At 43.0% G+C, this 14,682-nt stretch overlaps 1 protein-coding gene across 1 annotated transcript in view; it reads left to right on the top strand.

Annotated features, from left to right (window-relative positions):
* The window catches only part of GRM7 (glutamate metabotropic receptor 7), a 714,388-nt gene extending 703,538 nt beyond the window's left edge, over nucleotides 1-10,850 (top strand). Inside the window, exon 9 of the mRNA XM_084829832.1 lies at nucleotides 10,596-10,850. Within this exon, the coding sequence (XP_084685958.1) occupies nucleotides 10,596-10,850 (255 nt within the window). The remainder of the gene's footprint in view (nucleotides 1-10,595) is intronic.
* The last annotated feature ends 3,832 nt before the right edge of the window (nucleotides 10,851-14,682 follow it).

The following is a 14,682-nucleotide window of genomic DNA, read 5'->3' as shown; positions in this document are numbered from 1 at the left end:
TATTGTATAAATACATTTAGTTGTGATTTGTTTGCTTTAATTTACCAGTAAACTGTTGTGGTTAAACCCTGTGTCTGGTGTGACAGTCACCCCATGTCTACAGCATAAACCCCACATTATTGGGAAGGGGAAGTATAAAAGGAGGAAGGTGGGACTCTTAAGGAGGCAAGAGATCTTTAGGGAGTTGCTCAGAGAGGGGGGCAGGTCATAAGGGGAAACCTGCCACTGCTATTTTATTTTTATTTTTTGTTTACCAAAAGATATATACAACATGAAACATTAAACCACATGTTTAATGTGATTTAGTGTTGCATGTAGTTTGACTCTGAGTTAAAATATGTTTTTAATTAGTTAAAACACAAATAAATTACACTTTCCAGAGATGTCAAAGCAGACTCTGAGCAGGCTGCGAAGTCTTCTTTGCAGAAGAAAGAAAAGATTAGAAAATCTTCAGCTTACTTCTGGGAAGTGTAGTTTTTAATGTCTTCTTGTAAGCCTTCCCCCCAGCCAAAAAGCTACACTTCTCTGGGATGTAAAAGGAGGCACTAAGCGTGTTCAGAAGTGTCTATCTCCAAATCAGAAATAATGTAGGACAGCCCTCACGTTTACCCTATTCTTAATACCTACAGCACAAACTTCTTAAATGCTGGGAAAACATTATGTTATCAGGAGCCATTGAATGGCACGGAACTAACTTGCATGTATCCAGAATAGACTTGTGCACTCACAGGCTATTGTACAGACATTGATGACATACTGAAAAGATGCTCAGGAATGGGTCTCTGGAGAGAAATGTGTCATCCTGTAGTTATAGAGAACATAGATATAAGAATGTGGAGATAGGTCACAGGAGGTAGAGCCAGCCCTCCCATGAAGCAGGGTGAAGTGCCTGCATCAGGTAGCAGAGCGAGTGGCAAATTGTGCCACCCCTACCCCTGCCCTGTCAGGAGGGGCCACAGTGTCCAGTGGTGCTTTGGAGAGCCCTGCCAGCCACTCTCCTGCCGTGGCATTTGCCTCTATAAGAGAGCAGCTGGCAGGGCTCTCTAGAGTAGCCACCCACCCTCTCCTTGCCTCATTGCGTGTGGTCGGAGAGCTTGCCAAGGTCTTGTGAGACCCATGCAAGCTCCCACAAAAGTCCTGTGGCGGCTTCTTCCAGCTGCGTGGATGTCCATAGAGCTGACACAGCAGCTGCAAAGGTAAAAGAGAAGGGGGGTTGCAGGGGTGTGGTGTGACAGTGGTGGGGCATCTTGTCTCTCAATGGGCCTGAGGCAGACTTTAGGTTTGCAAGACCTACTTTGTTTTCCACTAGAACCCTGAGGACCACTATCTAGAGCTAGGCACAAAATAGGAACTCAGGAAGACAGTTCTGAGGAAGACAGGCACAGCCTAAGTTAGGAGGAAAAGAAGGCTATTTGTTCTCAGTATTGTTAAACCCTTGGGAGTCAGAATTGTTAAACCATTGGGAGTTACAGCAAATCACTTGGAGATCTACAGTCAATCCTGATCTACTTTCTGCCCACCTCTGAAAAAGAGCATGTGAAGCACCCAGAGGCATGTTCAGGACAAGAAAGAGTATAGGACAGAAATGTGTAGCTAAGCAACAGTTGCATGTGCTGGAATCCATCTACTAAAGAAGAGTAGAGGGAAAGGGGTTATGTACAAAACAAGCAAACTAGCAGCCAGAAATATGAAAAAAAAGATATGAAAGGGTGTGATGGTGGAGATTTCAGGCAAGTTGTTTTTCTATTTAATATATTACACATTTCTCAGATAATTAAATTTGAGAAACCTTCTAAAGAACACAAGTTTATCTGGATTCCCTGCTTAGAGCCTTTTTAAGTAAGAAAGCTTCCTTGCTTATAGTTGGGGAAACTGAAAAAGCTATTTGACAAGCCACTGGTAGTCGAAAGGATAGTAGTATCATGTACTGGAAGACAGTGTTAGGTCCCTGCTCTGCTTGGCTTCCCGCACCCCAGGACCATCTACCATTAGCTGCCTTGTATGGGTAGGATCTTGATAACGTATGTTTTAGCATTGTCTTATGGTGATGTTATGATTGTATTTTGATTTTACTTGTAAGCCACCTTGAAAGGATTTCTAGTATAAAAGGCAGGATAAAATAATCATAACTAGAATAAAATAGTAAGTAGACTATGAAGAGTGTCGCGAACACCTCTTGATTCAACTTAGTGATGAAGCCCCATAAAGGGACAATCATTTCTGCTACCCATTTCCAGCAAATAAGACATACAGACAATGAAAGTCTTAAGGAAAAACAATCTACTGAATGATACTACTTTTAAAAGTGTTAGCACAAAAAGTAATTTGTTCTTAGATGGCGGCAACTGTCACGTTTGACCCTGCAGTAAAGTATGTACAGCTTTATTGCTTCTTCTCTCTATAAGCTTTTATGGTGAAATAGTGGCAGTGCATGAATAGAATATGACATCTCAACGTCTTGGTATTTCATAGTAGAATTCCATAAGGACCTGATCCATAAGTGATTTAATGTTACATCAGACCTTTAGCTGTTAAAATTGTCTATTTGGTGCCATATGTGCTGTACAAAGTTTCAAGTTAATACAGCTGCACTTTTAAGGCTATTTGCAGCATTTTAAGGTAATTTTGTATCATTTGCATGGAGAACGTGAGATTGTGGCACACATGGAAATTCAAATTGAAATATTTTATGTAAAGTAAATGATCACATCTAGGTACCTTTGCATCCGAATGATATCCTCAGGGTGTTATTGTCACTAATGTACTTCAGTAAAGTTTAATGTGTTCTTGATTTCAGTTTGACATAACTTTTTTTGAAAAGAAAGCTAGAGTAAAATTTCAAAATGTTTTTAAGAACCCAATTCCACAGTGCATTATTCATGTGGGCAAAGCATGAAAAACATCAAAAGTACATGTTTTGTACTTGCACTTTTTTCCCATGTGGCACTACTTGTTGTCTTACTTTTCTTACGAAGCAGCAACGCCAGGGGCCCACTGACAAGAGTCCCCTGCACTTGCTCCTCCTGCAGATTGCAACCTGCTTGTTCACCTGCCTCTTGTTCTGGCCCAGACTATGGTGGGGGTGAGAAGGAGGGGCAGGAGATGCCACTGCCTACTTGCTCCCTGGCTCTCTGCCAGTCAAGCGAGCAACTGGTAGCCATGATGAGAAGAGGATTAAGAGAAATAGCAGCTGTTGAGAAGGCAGATGTACAGAGGGGAGGCTCACTGAGGGTGTCTTGCCCAAAGGCCCTCAAAAGCCTGGAGCTGGCAGTTGTGTAGAAATGCGCATTTTGAGAGAAAATATTTTTGTTTTTTTGTAATCCATATTTAAATATGAATTTAAGTGCGAATTTTCTTGTGGATACTTTTTATTAAACATGTATGTATGTATGTATTACATTTATATCCTGCCTTTTTTCCTCCTTAAGGAACTCAAGGCGGCATACATAATCCTCCTCCATTTTATCCGCACAACAACAACCATGTGAGATAGGTTGGGCTGAGAGTCTGTGACTGGCCCAAAGTCACCCAGTGAGCTTCCATGGCTGAGTGGGGACTAGAACCTGACTATCCCGACTCCCAGTCCAACACTCTCGCAACTACACCACGCTGGATCTCTAAACATGGCAGATTAGTTTGGAAAAAAGGATGAAATGGACTTATGGTGAACGCATGTAAAACAGACATGGACCATAGACTGATTTGTCCATGCCCAGCAGTCCTTCCTTAGCCAGGTTATACATTTCATAGTCAATACTACAGGGCCTTGAAAGCACAAGAACAGACAGAAGGAAACACTTCTTATCCACCTAAATTAGGGTGCTCAGTCAGAGGAGCTTGATCAGGATCAGGACTAGAGTGTCATCCCTTCAAGGGAGGGTTTTTTGCTCAGACTGTGATGCAGGAGGAAATAGTTGAACCCCTGTCCCCATGAGCTGTGGTCCTCAACCTGATTGCCTTTCCAGCGGTTACTTCAAGTTGCTGCTGCTGCTGTAGTTTTAAAGATAAACATGTCATGAGTAGTGTGGACCTCACTTAACAGGATAGATCATTATCATAATCTTAACAATAAAAAGTTCCCAGAGCTGGAGGCCCAAGCATGCCCAGAAGGTTTCATTGCAGAGAACACTCCTGCTCATGTTCCCTAGGTCATGATACCATGCTGTCTCCAATACTGGGGGTAATATATAGCTATCAGGACTAGTGGGCATTAATATGTTTATATGATCTTCAACAGGTAAGTTCTATGCAAAAGACTGTAGCCATAGAATAACAATGGCAATACACATAAAATATACCCTCACAGCTTATTTGGGGAACGCAGGCATTTCCATAAAGGATTTTGTCAGGTCTTCTGTCAGTGGAGAGCTTCAGATCTGGCGCCTCTTGTGTGCTACAGTGGATTCACTGGGTCCAGGAGTTTGTACTGAGAGAGGGAGTGGTGCAGGCCTCTTTAAAAGAGGCAGTTATCAGGCGACTCCTGAGAAGCCTAACCTGGACCCGGAGGATGTTAACAATGGAATTTCACATGTTTTCCTGCGTACAGCTCCCCCTCACACTTCATTCTGGTTCCTGTTGCAGCATCGCCAGTGAATTGGGCCAGTTCACAGCTTTTCCAGGCATGTTGTGTATTTTTTCCTGCAGGTTCTGCAATTTGCGCAAATTCAGCCATAATTTGCACAAATTGTTTTTTTACAATATGCACAAATTTCTGAGTTATTTGCACATATTTCTAAGCAATTTGTGCAAATTATGGCCAAATTTGCACAAATTACTGAACCTGCAAATCCCACAATTCAACTTGCAAACACAAATCAAGTCGTATATGCTGGGGAACTCCATCAAGTCAGAAAAAACAACTAGATTTCCCAGTGATGGACATCCCTAACTCATGCAACCCCAAACTACCCTCTCACATTCTTTCAACATGGGAGGGGGGATTCATGTGAATCTACCTAGATGTAGTAATCTATGGTCTCTTCAAACTTTACAGACCATACAACTATAGTACTAGAAATTCAGGCAGACAATATATGAAAGCAAATGTTTGTGTTTGGAAGCCTAGTGATGGTGACATAGGAAGATGTGAGGCTGCCTGATACCAAGCCAGACCATTGGTCCACCTAGCTCAGTACTGTTGACTAAGACTGGCAGTGGCTCTCCAGAGGTTGAGGCAAGAGTCTTTGTCAGCTCACCTAGAGATACCATTTGAAGCTCGGACTTTCTGCATGAAAAGCATGTGCTCCAGCATTGGGCTATAGCATATTAATCTTGTTGGGATGAAAAGTGTCCAGTGTCTTGAGAATATAGTCATTCAACTGGTGTGACATTAAAAAATCCTATTTTGTTTTCTTGACCTTCTCAGAGGTGTGCATTGATTTTCATGGAAGAACAGTGGCTGAAACTGGAAACACAGACTTAAATAAGAGCATGAAAACTTTTTGCTGAATCCATGTTGTTGGAGAAATCCACAATGGAAACCAATTGAGTTCAGATTTTTATGACTCTGACCCATAGATTGCACAGCAGACTGGCCTTTCCCCTGTCAGGTGGATTCTGTGGACTTACAGACCATTTTTCTAACCTTTGGGAATTTTGCGCACATTTTGTCATAGAAAAATATGCAAAAATAAAAGGCCAAAGATGTGCATTTCCCCCATAGACTAAAGTGTGAAAATGCACATTTGGGGGGAATTAGTCCATTTGGGGGGAAATTTGCATGTGCAAATTTTCGCAGATCCAGAACCTAAAAATATCTGGTTGCACTGATGAGCGGACAATGGAATGAAAGGTGCCATGAAACACAGATGGAATGTATTTTATACAATCTGCACATTCCTAATTCCAGCATCTATTCCAGAACTTTATTTACAACTGTGGCCAACCAGAATGGCTCTCAAATGCTCACAGGCAGATTCTGATGGACATGGCCAAATAATACATGCACTGTTTGGGGATTCAGTTTGTTTTGTTTTGTTATCATGGTTAATACCTTCTCCAGCCTGGTACCCTCCACATGTCTTGGACTTCACCAGGCTGGCTAACAGTAATTGATAAAGCTTTATTTTATTAACTGGGCATTAAAAAAACCCAGACTAATAGCTGTTATGATACCTTGTGGCACAGTTACAAGATGTTAACAGCACTTAAAACCTCCTGTCTTTTGGCTGTGTATGAGAGAGATTCTTCTTCACACACACTTTCTACTGGCAGCCAAGAGACTGTGCAGTTTCCTTTTCTTTCAAGCCTTTCCTTATCCACATACCTTTCCCATATTGCTTTGCAGGAAATGAAGAACTTCTGTTGCATTATACTGTTGAGGTGAGGGCAGGGGGAGGGAAGGAGAGAAAATGTGTAGTGGTGCTGCCAAAATAATGGAACTCCTTATTTGGTGAAGGCACCCTATGATGAGAGAGACTAACTAGCTGGCGCAGTGGTTCTTAATCTTTAAATCCAAAACTGCTCATCAACGTTATTACTGAATGCCCTCAACCCACAAATAATAAAAAATAAGGCATAAAAACAGCACTCTAGACAACTTTATTCCGATATATATATATATATATATATATATATATATGTGTGTGTGTGTGTTTATTTAGGTGTATTTATGATACATTCATGGTACACAGATCTCAAGCATACATTCAAAGAGACCCTTGTGCCTGATGGCCATCTGCCAACTCCCTAATTATAAGGTCTATTGACTGCCACTTTGGGGACCTGTTTCTCCTTTGCCTTTGTTTCCATTACTGAGGTCCCTCTGTTGTTTCCTGTCTGGAAGCTTATTACACATACTTAGTCTCATTGTAAATGGATGAGAAGTATTATATTTTGCTGATTTTTGCCCCAAGCAGGGATTGGGGGGGGGGGCTTCCTGTTTGATTCCTCTTTGCTATGTGCCACATTTAAAAAGAAGAAATCTAGAATCTGGGATGTTATCCTTAAGCAATATACTCTTCCTATGTCTGTCAGAAGCTAATGCGAGTGGAAAGAAGGAGCTAGGCTGCCTAAAATACTAAATGCCCCCCATTTGCCCTGCACAGTGCCCCTGAGATTTGTTGGGAGGCCATAAGGCTCCTGTTAAGAAACACTGATCTGGAGCATATAGGGCAGGATCTGCTGAGCTTTGCTCCACATCTGCAAAGCATCCATGTCAATTTGATGCATCTAGTATCAGACTTTGACTGAGAGGATGCAAGTTAAATCCATACGTGCAGAACCATGCTCACTGGGTAACCTTGGGCCTGCCACTATCTCTTAGAAAAGGGGTAGGTAACCTGGTGCTCTCCAGATGTTTTGGACTACAGTTTCCATCATCCCTCACTGTTGACCATGCTGGCTGGGGCTGATGGGAGTTGTAGTCCAAAAATTGTGCCGCGTTGCCTCCCCCTCTCTTAGAGCAACTAGTTTCTCCCCCCCACACACACCTCTTGGCAGAGGAAAGGAAAAGGTGGGAAATGAGGCTCCTAATATACATTCATGAGCACATGTGACCAAACTTAGAGCTGGGGGTTGATAGGCTGGGTATCTTAGACAGAGGAGGACTTTCAGACAGTATATAAAGCAACTCTGAGCTTTTCTACACGAGGCATTTATTGTGCGCTCTTCATTCCCTACTCATTGTTGTTTATGGGTTCTTTAGATGACATTGTAATCCTTAGTTTTGCTTCTATTTTTAAATAACACTTTTGACTAGATTTTTAGAGCATTATTTATGAAAGTGAAAGAAATTTTTTTTTCCACTTGTGTAGTTGCTCTATTCCGCTATAACACAGTACTACCTAGAGGCTATGAAGCAGAAAGGCAGGAAAGGAAACATGCCTCGTGTAATGCTCGGATCTCAATTCTGTGACGAAACCTAAAGTAGATACAGTGGATCAACAGCGTCATGTAGAAAAGCCCTTTGCCTCAGTTTTAGTTAATTGAGCTTGGTTAGATAATCTCTGAGGGCCAAAGCACACATTTATTAAAGCTGCTAGTGGCATCTTTTTTCCCCTCTAGAGTAAACACAGGGCCTCCAATCCAAATCATGACCTTAGCATTGGGGGCAGGAGGACTTCAAGCCTTTCCCTCCTACATCATTACTGATTTGGATCCCCACACCTGCAACATGTGTGTGTGTGTCCAAACAAATAATGGCCCATTTGCTATAATGAATCACTCTTTGGAAATATAGATTGCAGGCATGCTCCCCCCACCCCCAATCAAAATCAGTACCACAGAAGGGGGGAAGGGTCAAAGGCCACCTACCAGTTAAGGACCCCTGAGCTTACTCCAGAGTAAAAAAAAAAGTGCTTTGGGCTGCAGATAGTAGAGCTTCCTTCTTTTATGGTTTGGTAGCTGCCCTGACCTGTGCTTTGTGGTCTAGCCAGCAATTGCCAGTTCCTTTGAGTTTTAAAAATGTATGCTTAGTGCCCAGGCCTCTAGAAGATGAATGTTTAAGGGCAGTTGAAAACTCACTGGAAAATACATGTGAATTTCAACAGTTACAAACATAAAAACAAAACAAACAAAAAGACGGTGCTAATGCTAGAAACTTGGAGAGAAGCTTCTAAAAACAGATGTGTGTTTTTTCCCCCCAGAAAGCTTGCTGAGAAAGATCATAATGGTAATGCTGAGCCAATTATTCTGAATCAAGCTTGGGCAAATTTGCCCATTGTTTTCCAGCAACCAAGGCTGAGCGTGCAGGTCACCTTATTGGACTGTGACCACATACACAGCACCTGATAGCTCTGTGCTTGACCACCCAACCCCCATTCCTAGGACCTAGAGACAGTAAGCTCTGTCAAAACTCATCACGGTTCAGTGCAATGGCAAAAACAACAATGATGGCCACAATCCTCTATGCAGAGTTACTTGGGAGTAAATTCTATTTATCATAGAAGGACTTACTTCTGAGTAGACATTAATAGGGTTTAACTGTAATCCTTTGTATCTTTATTTAAGAGCAAGAGCATTGAACCCAATGGAATTTGCATCTGAGTTAATGTAGAATCATAGAACAGTAGAGTTGGAAGGGGCCTATGAGACCATCGAGTCCAACCCCTCCTAGAATAGTAGGATTGCATCAGGTCTCTTTTAGGTTGGCCTAGTCATTTTGGATTTTGTTTAGAATTTAGTATTTGCAAAACTGAAAAAACCAGTTTAAAAGTTGCTGCAAAGTTCAGAACCAGAAAGGCACCCTATCTTGTAATCCCATCTGTCTTGAGTAGGGATATATGAGAATTATGTCTTAGTTGGCAAATCATCAGAACGTAGTGATGGTGGAGAAATCCACCACAGACTCCAGTGAGGTTGGATTCTTTAGAATCCAGCCCCCCGGAGTCTGTGGCAGAATGGACTGCTCCCCCCCGCCACCCCACAAAGTCTGGTAGGGACGGACCCTACCTGGCACCGGCTGGTCCGGGTCCATCCGCTGCCATCCGCAGCCATCCGCTGCCAGGCTGCAGATGCAAATGGCATCTGGCATAGCAGAAGCTATTTGCATCCCTGCCTTGGTTGGCCGTGATAGGCTATGTAAATATTTACGTAACCTATCACAGCAAAGAGCAGGGATGCAAATGGCATAGGAGATGCCATTTGTGTCCCTGCTCTTTTCATGGTTGGCTACGTAAATATTTACATAGCCTATCACGGCCAAGGGCAGGGACACAAATGGCATCCACTACGCCAGACGCCATTTGCATGGCAGTGGATGGAAGTCCAGCTGCGGATGGGCCCGGCCTGTGTGGCTCTCCAGACTCGCTGCGGAGCGGAACCAGCCGGGAAGCATTCCGAGGGGAGGGACAGATCACCTCCCCCCCCAGCAGATGCCCTGGACCAGACAGGTGAGTGGGGTTCGTACACCCCTATCAGAACGTGTCCATTCGAAACTGCGAATGTGAACAGAAGCACATTTTTTCAGGGAAAGCTTGCACATTCCTGAATTTGTGATCATATTCAAAAAATGCATATATTCTTTAAAAGCGCATTTTTCTCCTTTAGTCAATGGGGGGAAGTGTACAATTTTCCTGCTTGAAATGTACACTTTCATGTTTGAATGAAAAGAAAAACAGTTTACAAACAAAAACAGGAGTGAGGTGAACTGAGCTTCAAAGTTGAGTTCGGAGAATCTTAGCAAGCTCAAGCAGCCCTAATGCTTGATCTCCCATCCCTAATCTTGAGTAACATAAGAGAGCCTATGACAGCATCCCTGGTTCTACCAATGCTAGGCCTATGAGAATATCCCTGGTTCTCCCATCCCTAGGACTATGAGAACGTCTCGGGTTCTACCGTCGCTAGGTCTATGAGAATATCCCTGGTTCTCCCATCCCTAGGACTATGAGAACATCTCGAGTTCCACTATCGCTAGGTCTATGAAAATATCCCTCCTTTTCCTATCCCTAGGTATAGGAGAGCACCCCTGCTTCTCCCATCCTTAGATCTGTGAGAACATCCCTGGTTTTCCAATTTGTAGGTCTATGAGAGCATCCCTAGTTCTCCCATCCCTAGTCTTGAGTAAGATAAGATGCATCTCTTAAAAAAAACAACAACCTGCTATTGCCCACTTCTCTCTCTTTTAAAATAGTGTCCTTATATGTTCTGTCTCCTAGGTCTACGTACAGACTACCACACTTACAATATCCATGAACTTAAGTGCTTCAGTGGCCCTGGGAATGCTTTATATGCCGAAAGTGTACATCATCATCTTCCACCCTGAACTAAATGTCCAGAAGCGGAAACGCAGCTTCAAGGCAGTTGTGACAGCAGCAACCATGTCATCGCGGCTTTCACACAAAACTAGCGACAGACCCAATGGGGAAGCAAAAACAGAACTTTGTGAAAATGTAGACCCTAACAGTAAGTAGTCCCGAGTTCGTTGCTTTCTTTGCCAGTGCTTTGCAAGGGCTGTGTTGAGAAGTACATATTCTTAGAGCCCACATAAGTTCTTATCTCCTCTGCTGAAGATTATGCACAGTAACATCTAAATATATTTTATCCCTGTGGGATACTCTTTCTATGACATTTCTTCCTTTTCCAGTGCTCTTTGGCTCTTCCTACTGGGAGTAACCCTCCGGGCTACTCTTGAAAACCAAAAGCAATTCCTCCTTCTTACCTCACTGTCCCTTTTAGGAATAGCCTTCTAAGTCTAGCAGTATTCTCGAATAATTGACCCCTATACCCTGCACTCATATAAGCCTATCATATATAACTGAGGGTCTTAAATGGAGAGACAGAGCAAGAGCTGCGTAGCCTCTATCCTTTCTGTGTCTCACTCACTTGATTTACCCACCCTTTATTTATTTGTTTAAAATGTTTCTTGGCCACCTTTCAGGGCAGAAGCCCTCCCAAGGCAGCTTACAGCTACTGTTATTCGCAGCTGGGACATTTTTTCCAGAGCCCAAAGGTATGTTCAAAAAGTATCAGAAGTAAGGATGCCAGCTTTAATCTATTTAAGGTGCAATTCTATGCAAGTTTAGACAGAAAGAAGGCCTACAATTCCCAGCATGCCCCAGCCAGGCATGCTGGGGCATGCTGGGAGTTACAGCCCTTTTTTTCTGTCTAAAGATGTATAGGATTGCACCCATAACCATCTAAATCATAAAATTTACAAAAAATTCAACTGAGTGATCAGCAAAGAAGAACCCAAAGCTATATTGCTGCATAGGCCACAGTATCTCCATGCTAACAGTGATGACGGAGATTGAAATGATGTATTCTTTTGGTTTGAATTAGGAGTGTCGCAAGCGTCTGGTTGGGGCTCGAAGTCCAGTGAGAAGTTGCTGGTTCGGCCCCCTGGACACCAGCTCATGCGCCTTAGCTCTTGCCGAATTCGTGGCATGCTGAGTCAGGCAAGAGCTCTGCTGCCCGCTCCCTCAGCAAGGACAAGGAGAGGGGAAGAAGGCAGTGCCTATCCTCTTAAGAGGTGACCAGCTTGCCTCTTGCCACTGCTGCTGTAGCAGTGGGGACGGAGGGAAGAAGGAGGCGCCTATCCTCTCCCCCCCACCTGCTGGAGGCCAGGGCGAGAGGCTGGGGGCTGGCCACCCAGGCCCTTTGTCCCACGCCGGACCTTGACAGCCAGTGCGAGGAAGAAGGGCAATGGCAGCACCCCAGAGCTCTCACCCTGGCCTCCTCTAGAGAAGGCCAGGGAGAACATGTGGGGGCTGGATGCCTTTGCCCTTCTTCCCCGCGTTGGCTGTTAAGGGCTGGCACAAGGAAGGAGGGTAACGGTGGCACCCCAGTGCTCTCTCCCTCGCCTCCTCTAGAGAAGGCCAGGGCGAGAGATTGGGGGGGTGGCTGCGCCAAGGCCCTCCTTTCTCGTGCTGGCCCTTAACAGCCAGTGCAAGGAAGAGGGGCAGTTCGCACAGCTCGCGGGCAGGCAGGGCAAGCAAGGAAGCTTGCTGAGCAGTCCCAGGCTGTTCGAGCTGAGGGGGGGCAGTTGGTCAAGCTCCCCGGTCCCTGAAGGAGATGGGCTCATGCATCCCTAGTTTGAATCCTAAAGGAGCCAGTTTTTTTGTATTTCATCATGCAGTCACTATGGCTTTCCTTCTAACACAAAGAATCAAAGCAAACAGAAGCTGACCATGCTAGTTAAAATCAGTGGGACTTGACTTGAATTTGTTCATTTAGAAGCCATTTTGGTTCTGTATGGCTGCAATACTTTCCTGATTCCCAAACAAAAAGATGACATTTTACTCAAGCCATGAGTGGCAGTGTCTCTTTTTTGCAGCACGATGACTGATATTATTCCTTCAATATCATCAAAAAGAAAACTAGATGGAAGTTTTGGTAATATGCACATTTATTTAAATAGATCGATTAAAAGACAGGTGAGAAGCTAATAGTTTTGACTGACAGTCTTAATCATAACTCAAGCTAACTTGAATGTTATACACAAATGCAAATTTGATGCAAATTATATTAGAAAAAGTTTTAGTAGATAATGATTTTCTTCATTAGAGAAGAGTCTTTAAATGCTACCTACAGCTTTGTCATGGTTGTCAACAGTTGTTGAAATGCCATATCATAAAGCAGAGTTAATCTCAAGGTACAATTTTCAGGGCCTTGTGGGTTGTGGCAAGGGCCTTTGGAGTTGTGGGCAGTGGAATCTCTCAGCTGCCTTACCACTTAACAAGATCAAAAGCCATTGTAGTGTGTGTGTGTCTGTGTGTGTCTTGAAATTATCAACATCATAAGACAGTCTTATGGGCTTGTCTTTGATGTAATTGGCAACTGTACATTACAGTTCTTAAAGCTACATCTTGACTTTTGTAGACACTGCTACTGTCATGGTTTCTTTGCAACCACAGGGCCTCTAAATGTACATTTTGTTTTTTAAATCCTAATAAGGCAAATTCTAAATCAAATGAAAAACAAGACAATAACTATATGCCATCACTATGGTTGCAGCTGTTTCTACTGGGTGGCATGGTCCAGAAAGGTGGTTTATAAATATTTCACATATAAATAAAATCATAAAATACTGTGAATGCATAGAGTTTTATCTTATCTTTCATGATGCCTGAAGGCTATATTGTCACAGACTATCCCATAGGTAAAACATGATTGAAATGGCACTTAATTTATCATCTCACTTTTTCCCTCTGTTAGAGGAGTGTAATTCCCTTGGAAATTTCTAAGAGCCAATTTGTATGTTTAGTGTTATAATCAGCGAGATGTCATTAAGACAGTGACTTTTAAAATTAATGAAGCTCTCTCTATAAAAAATGTTGGAAGAACCTTGTTTTGTACACCTCTGGGAACTTTCTTGCACACATACAATGATCCACGATCCATTCCTCCCCCCCCCCGCCCCCGCCCAATCCAGCAGCCCTCTGTCTTATTATTAAATGTTATTGTTTCTTCATTAGCTTTCACATGAAACAAAATTAGTGAATGCATGTTATAATTATGAATTGTTACGTAGCGACACAAAAGTAGCAAAAGGAGGTGAATAAAATTTCTTCTGTACTGCTTTGCTTTATTTACAGGGGCAATGTTCTTTAGAAAAAAAAATGTATGTCATTTTGAGGTTTAAGTTAACCATGGCTCCTTTCAGACAGTCTCTGTGAAAGGATGGATGAATATGTCCCTTACTCTTCCTACAGTTAGCAAATATTTTGAAGCACATGTTCATTCTGTCCTGTTTCTGCATCAGTCTGCAATTCTTTTTATTACAAAGTTCGCATGAAAATGTGTACACATGTTTGTGTGCATTTCTCCTAATATATGGATTTTTGTTCACACTTATTCCTAATATATGCATTTTTGTGAATGGTTTTCCTGACTGAGAAATGCATTTTTGTATGCATTTCTCAATTGCAGAACTGCATTGCAAAATTTGAAGAAGTGGAAAAACTGAAGGATAATGGCGCTTTGGTTCCTATAATTCAGTGGGCTCGTATCAAAATGCAAACCAACTGGATTTCTCCCCCATCCCTACTCTATGCATACATTGAACAATGAACATGTGGAGGTGAGCAGAGAGGGGCCTTGCCTGCCAGTCCCATCTCTGGCCTTTCTTTGTGGAGCCCAACATCTGAAGAGGCTGCAGTTGTATGCACGTAGGTTCTCCGCACAATTAGGAATCTCAAACTCATGGTGTGCCTGCAGCTGTATGCACACAGGCGCCCCTTTTCAGACCTTCAGCTCTACTCACATATGTGGGGATGGGGTGGGGCCAGTAGAGCTTGCGATGTC

Source organism: Heloderma suspectum, chromosome 2, assembly GCF_057233095.1.
Source record: "Heloderma suspectum isolate Gila_16-S chromosome 2, 16-S_ref, whole genome shotgun sequence".
NCBI classification, from domain to species: Eukaryota; Metazoa; Chordata; class Lepidosauria; order Squamata; family Helodermatidae; genus Heloderma; species Heloderma suspectum.
This window is presented reverse-complemented; position numbering and strand designations above follow the sequence as displayed.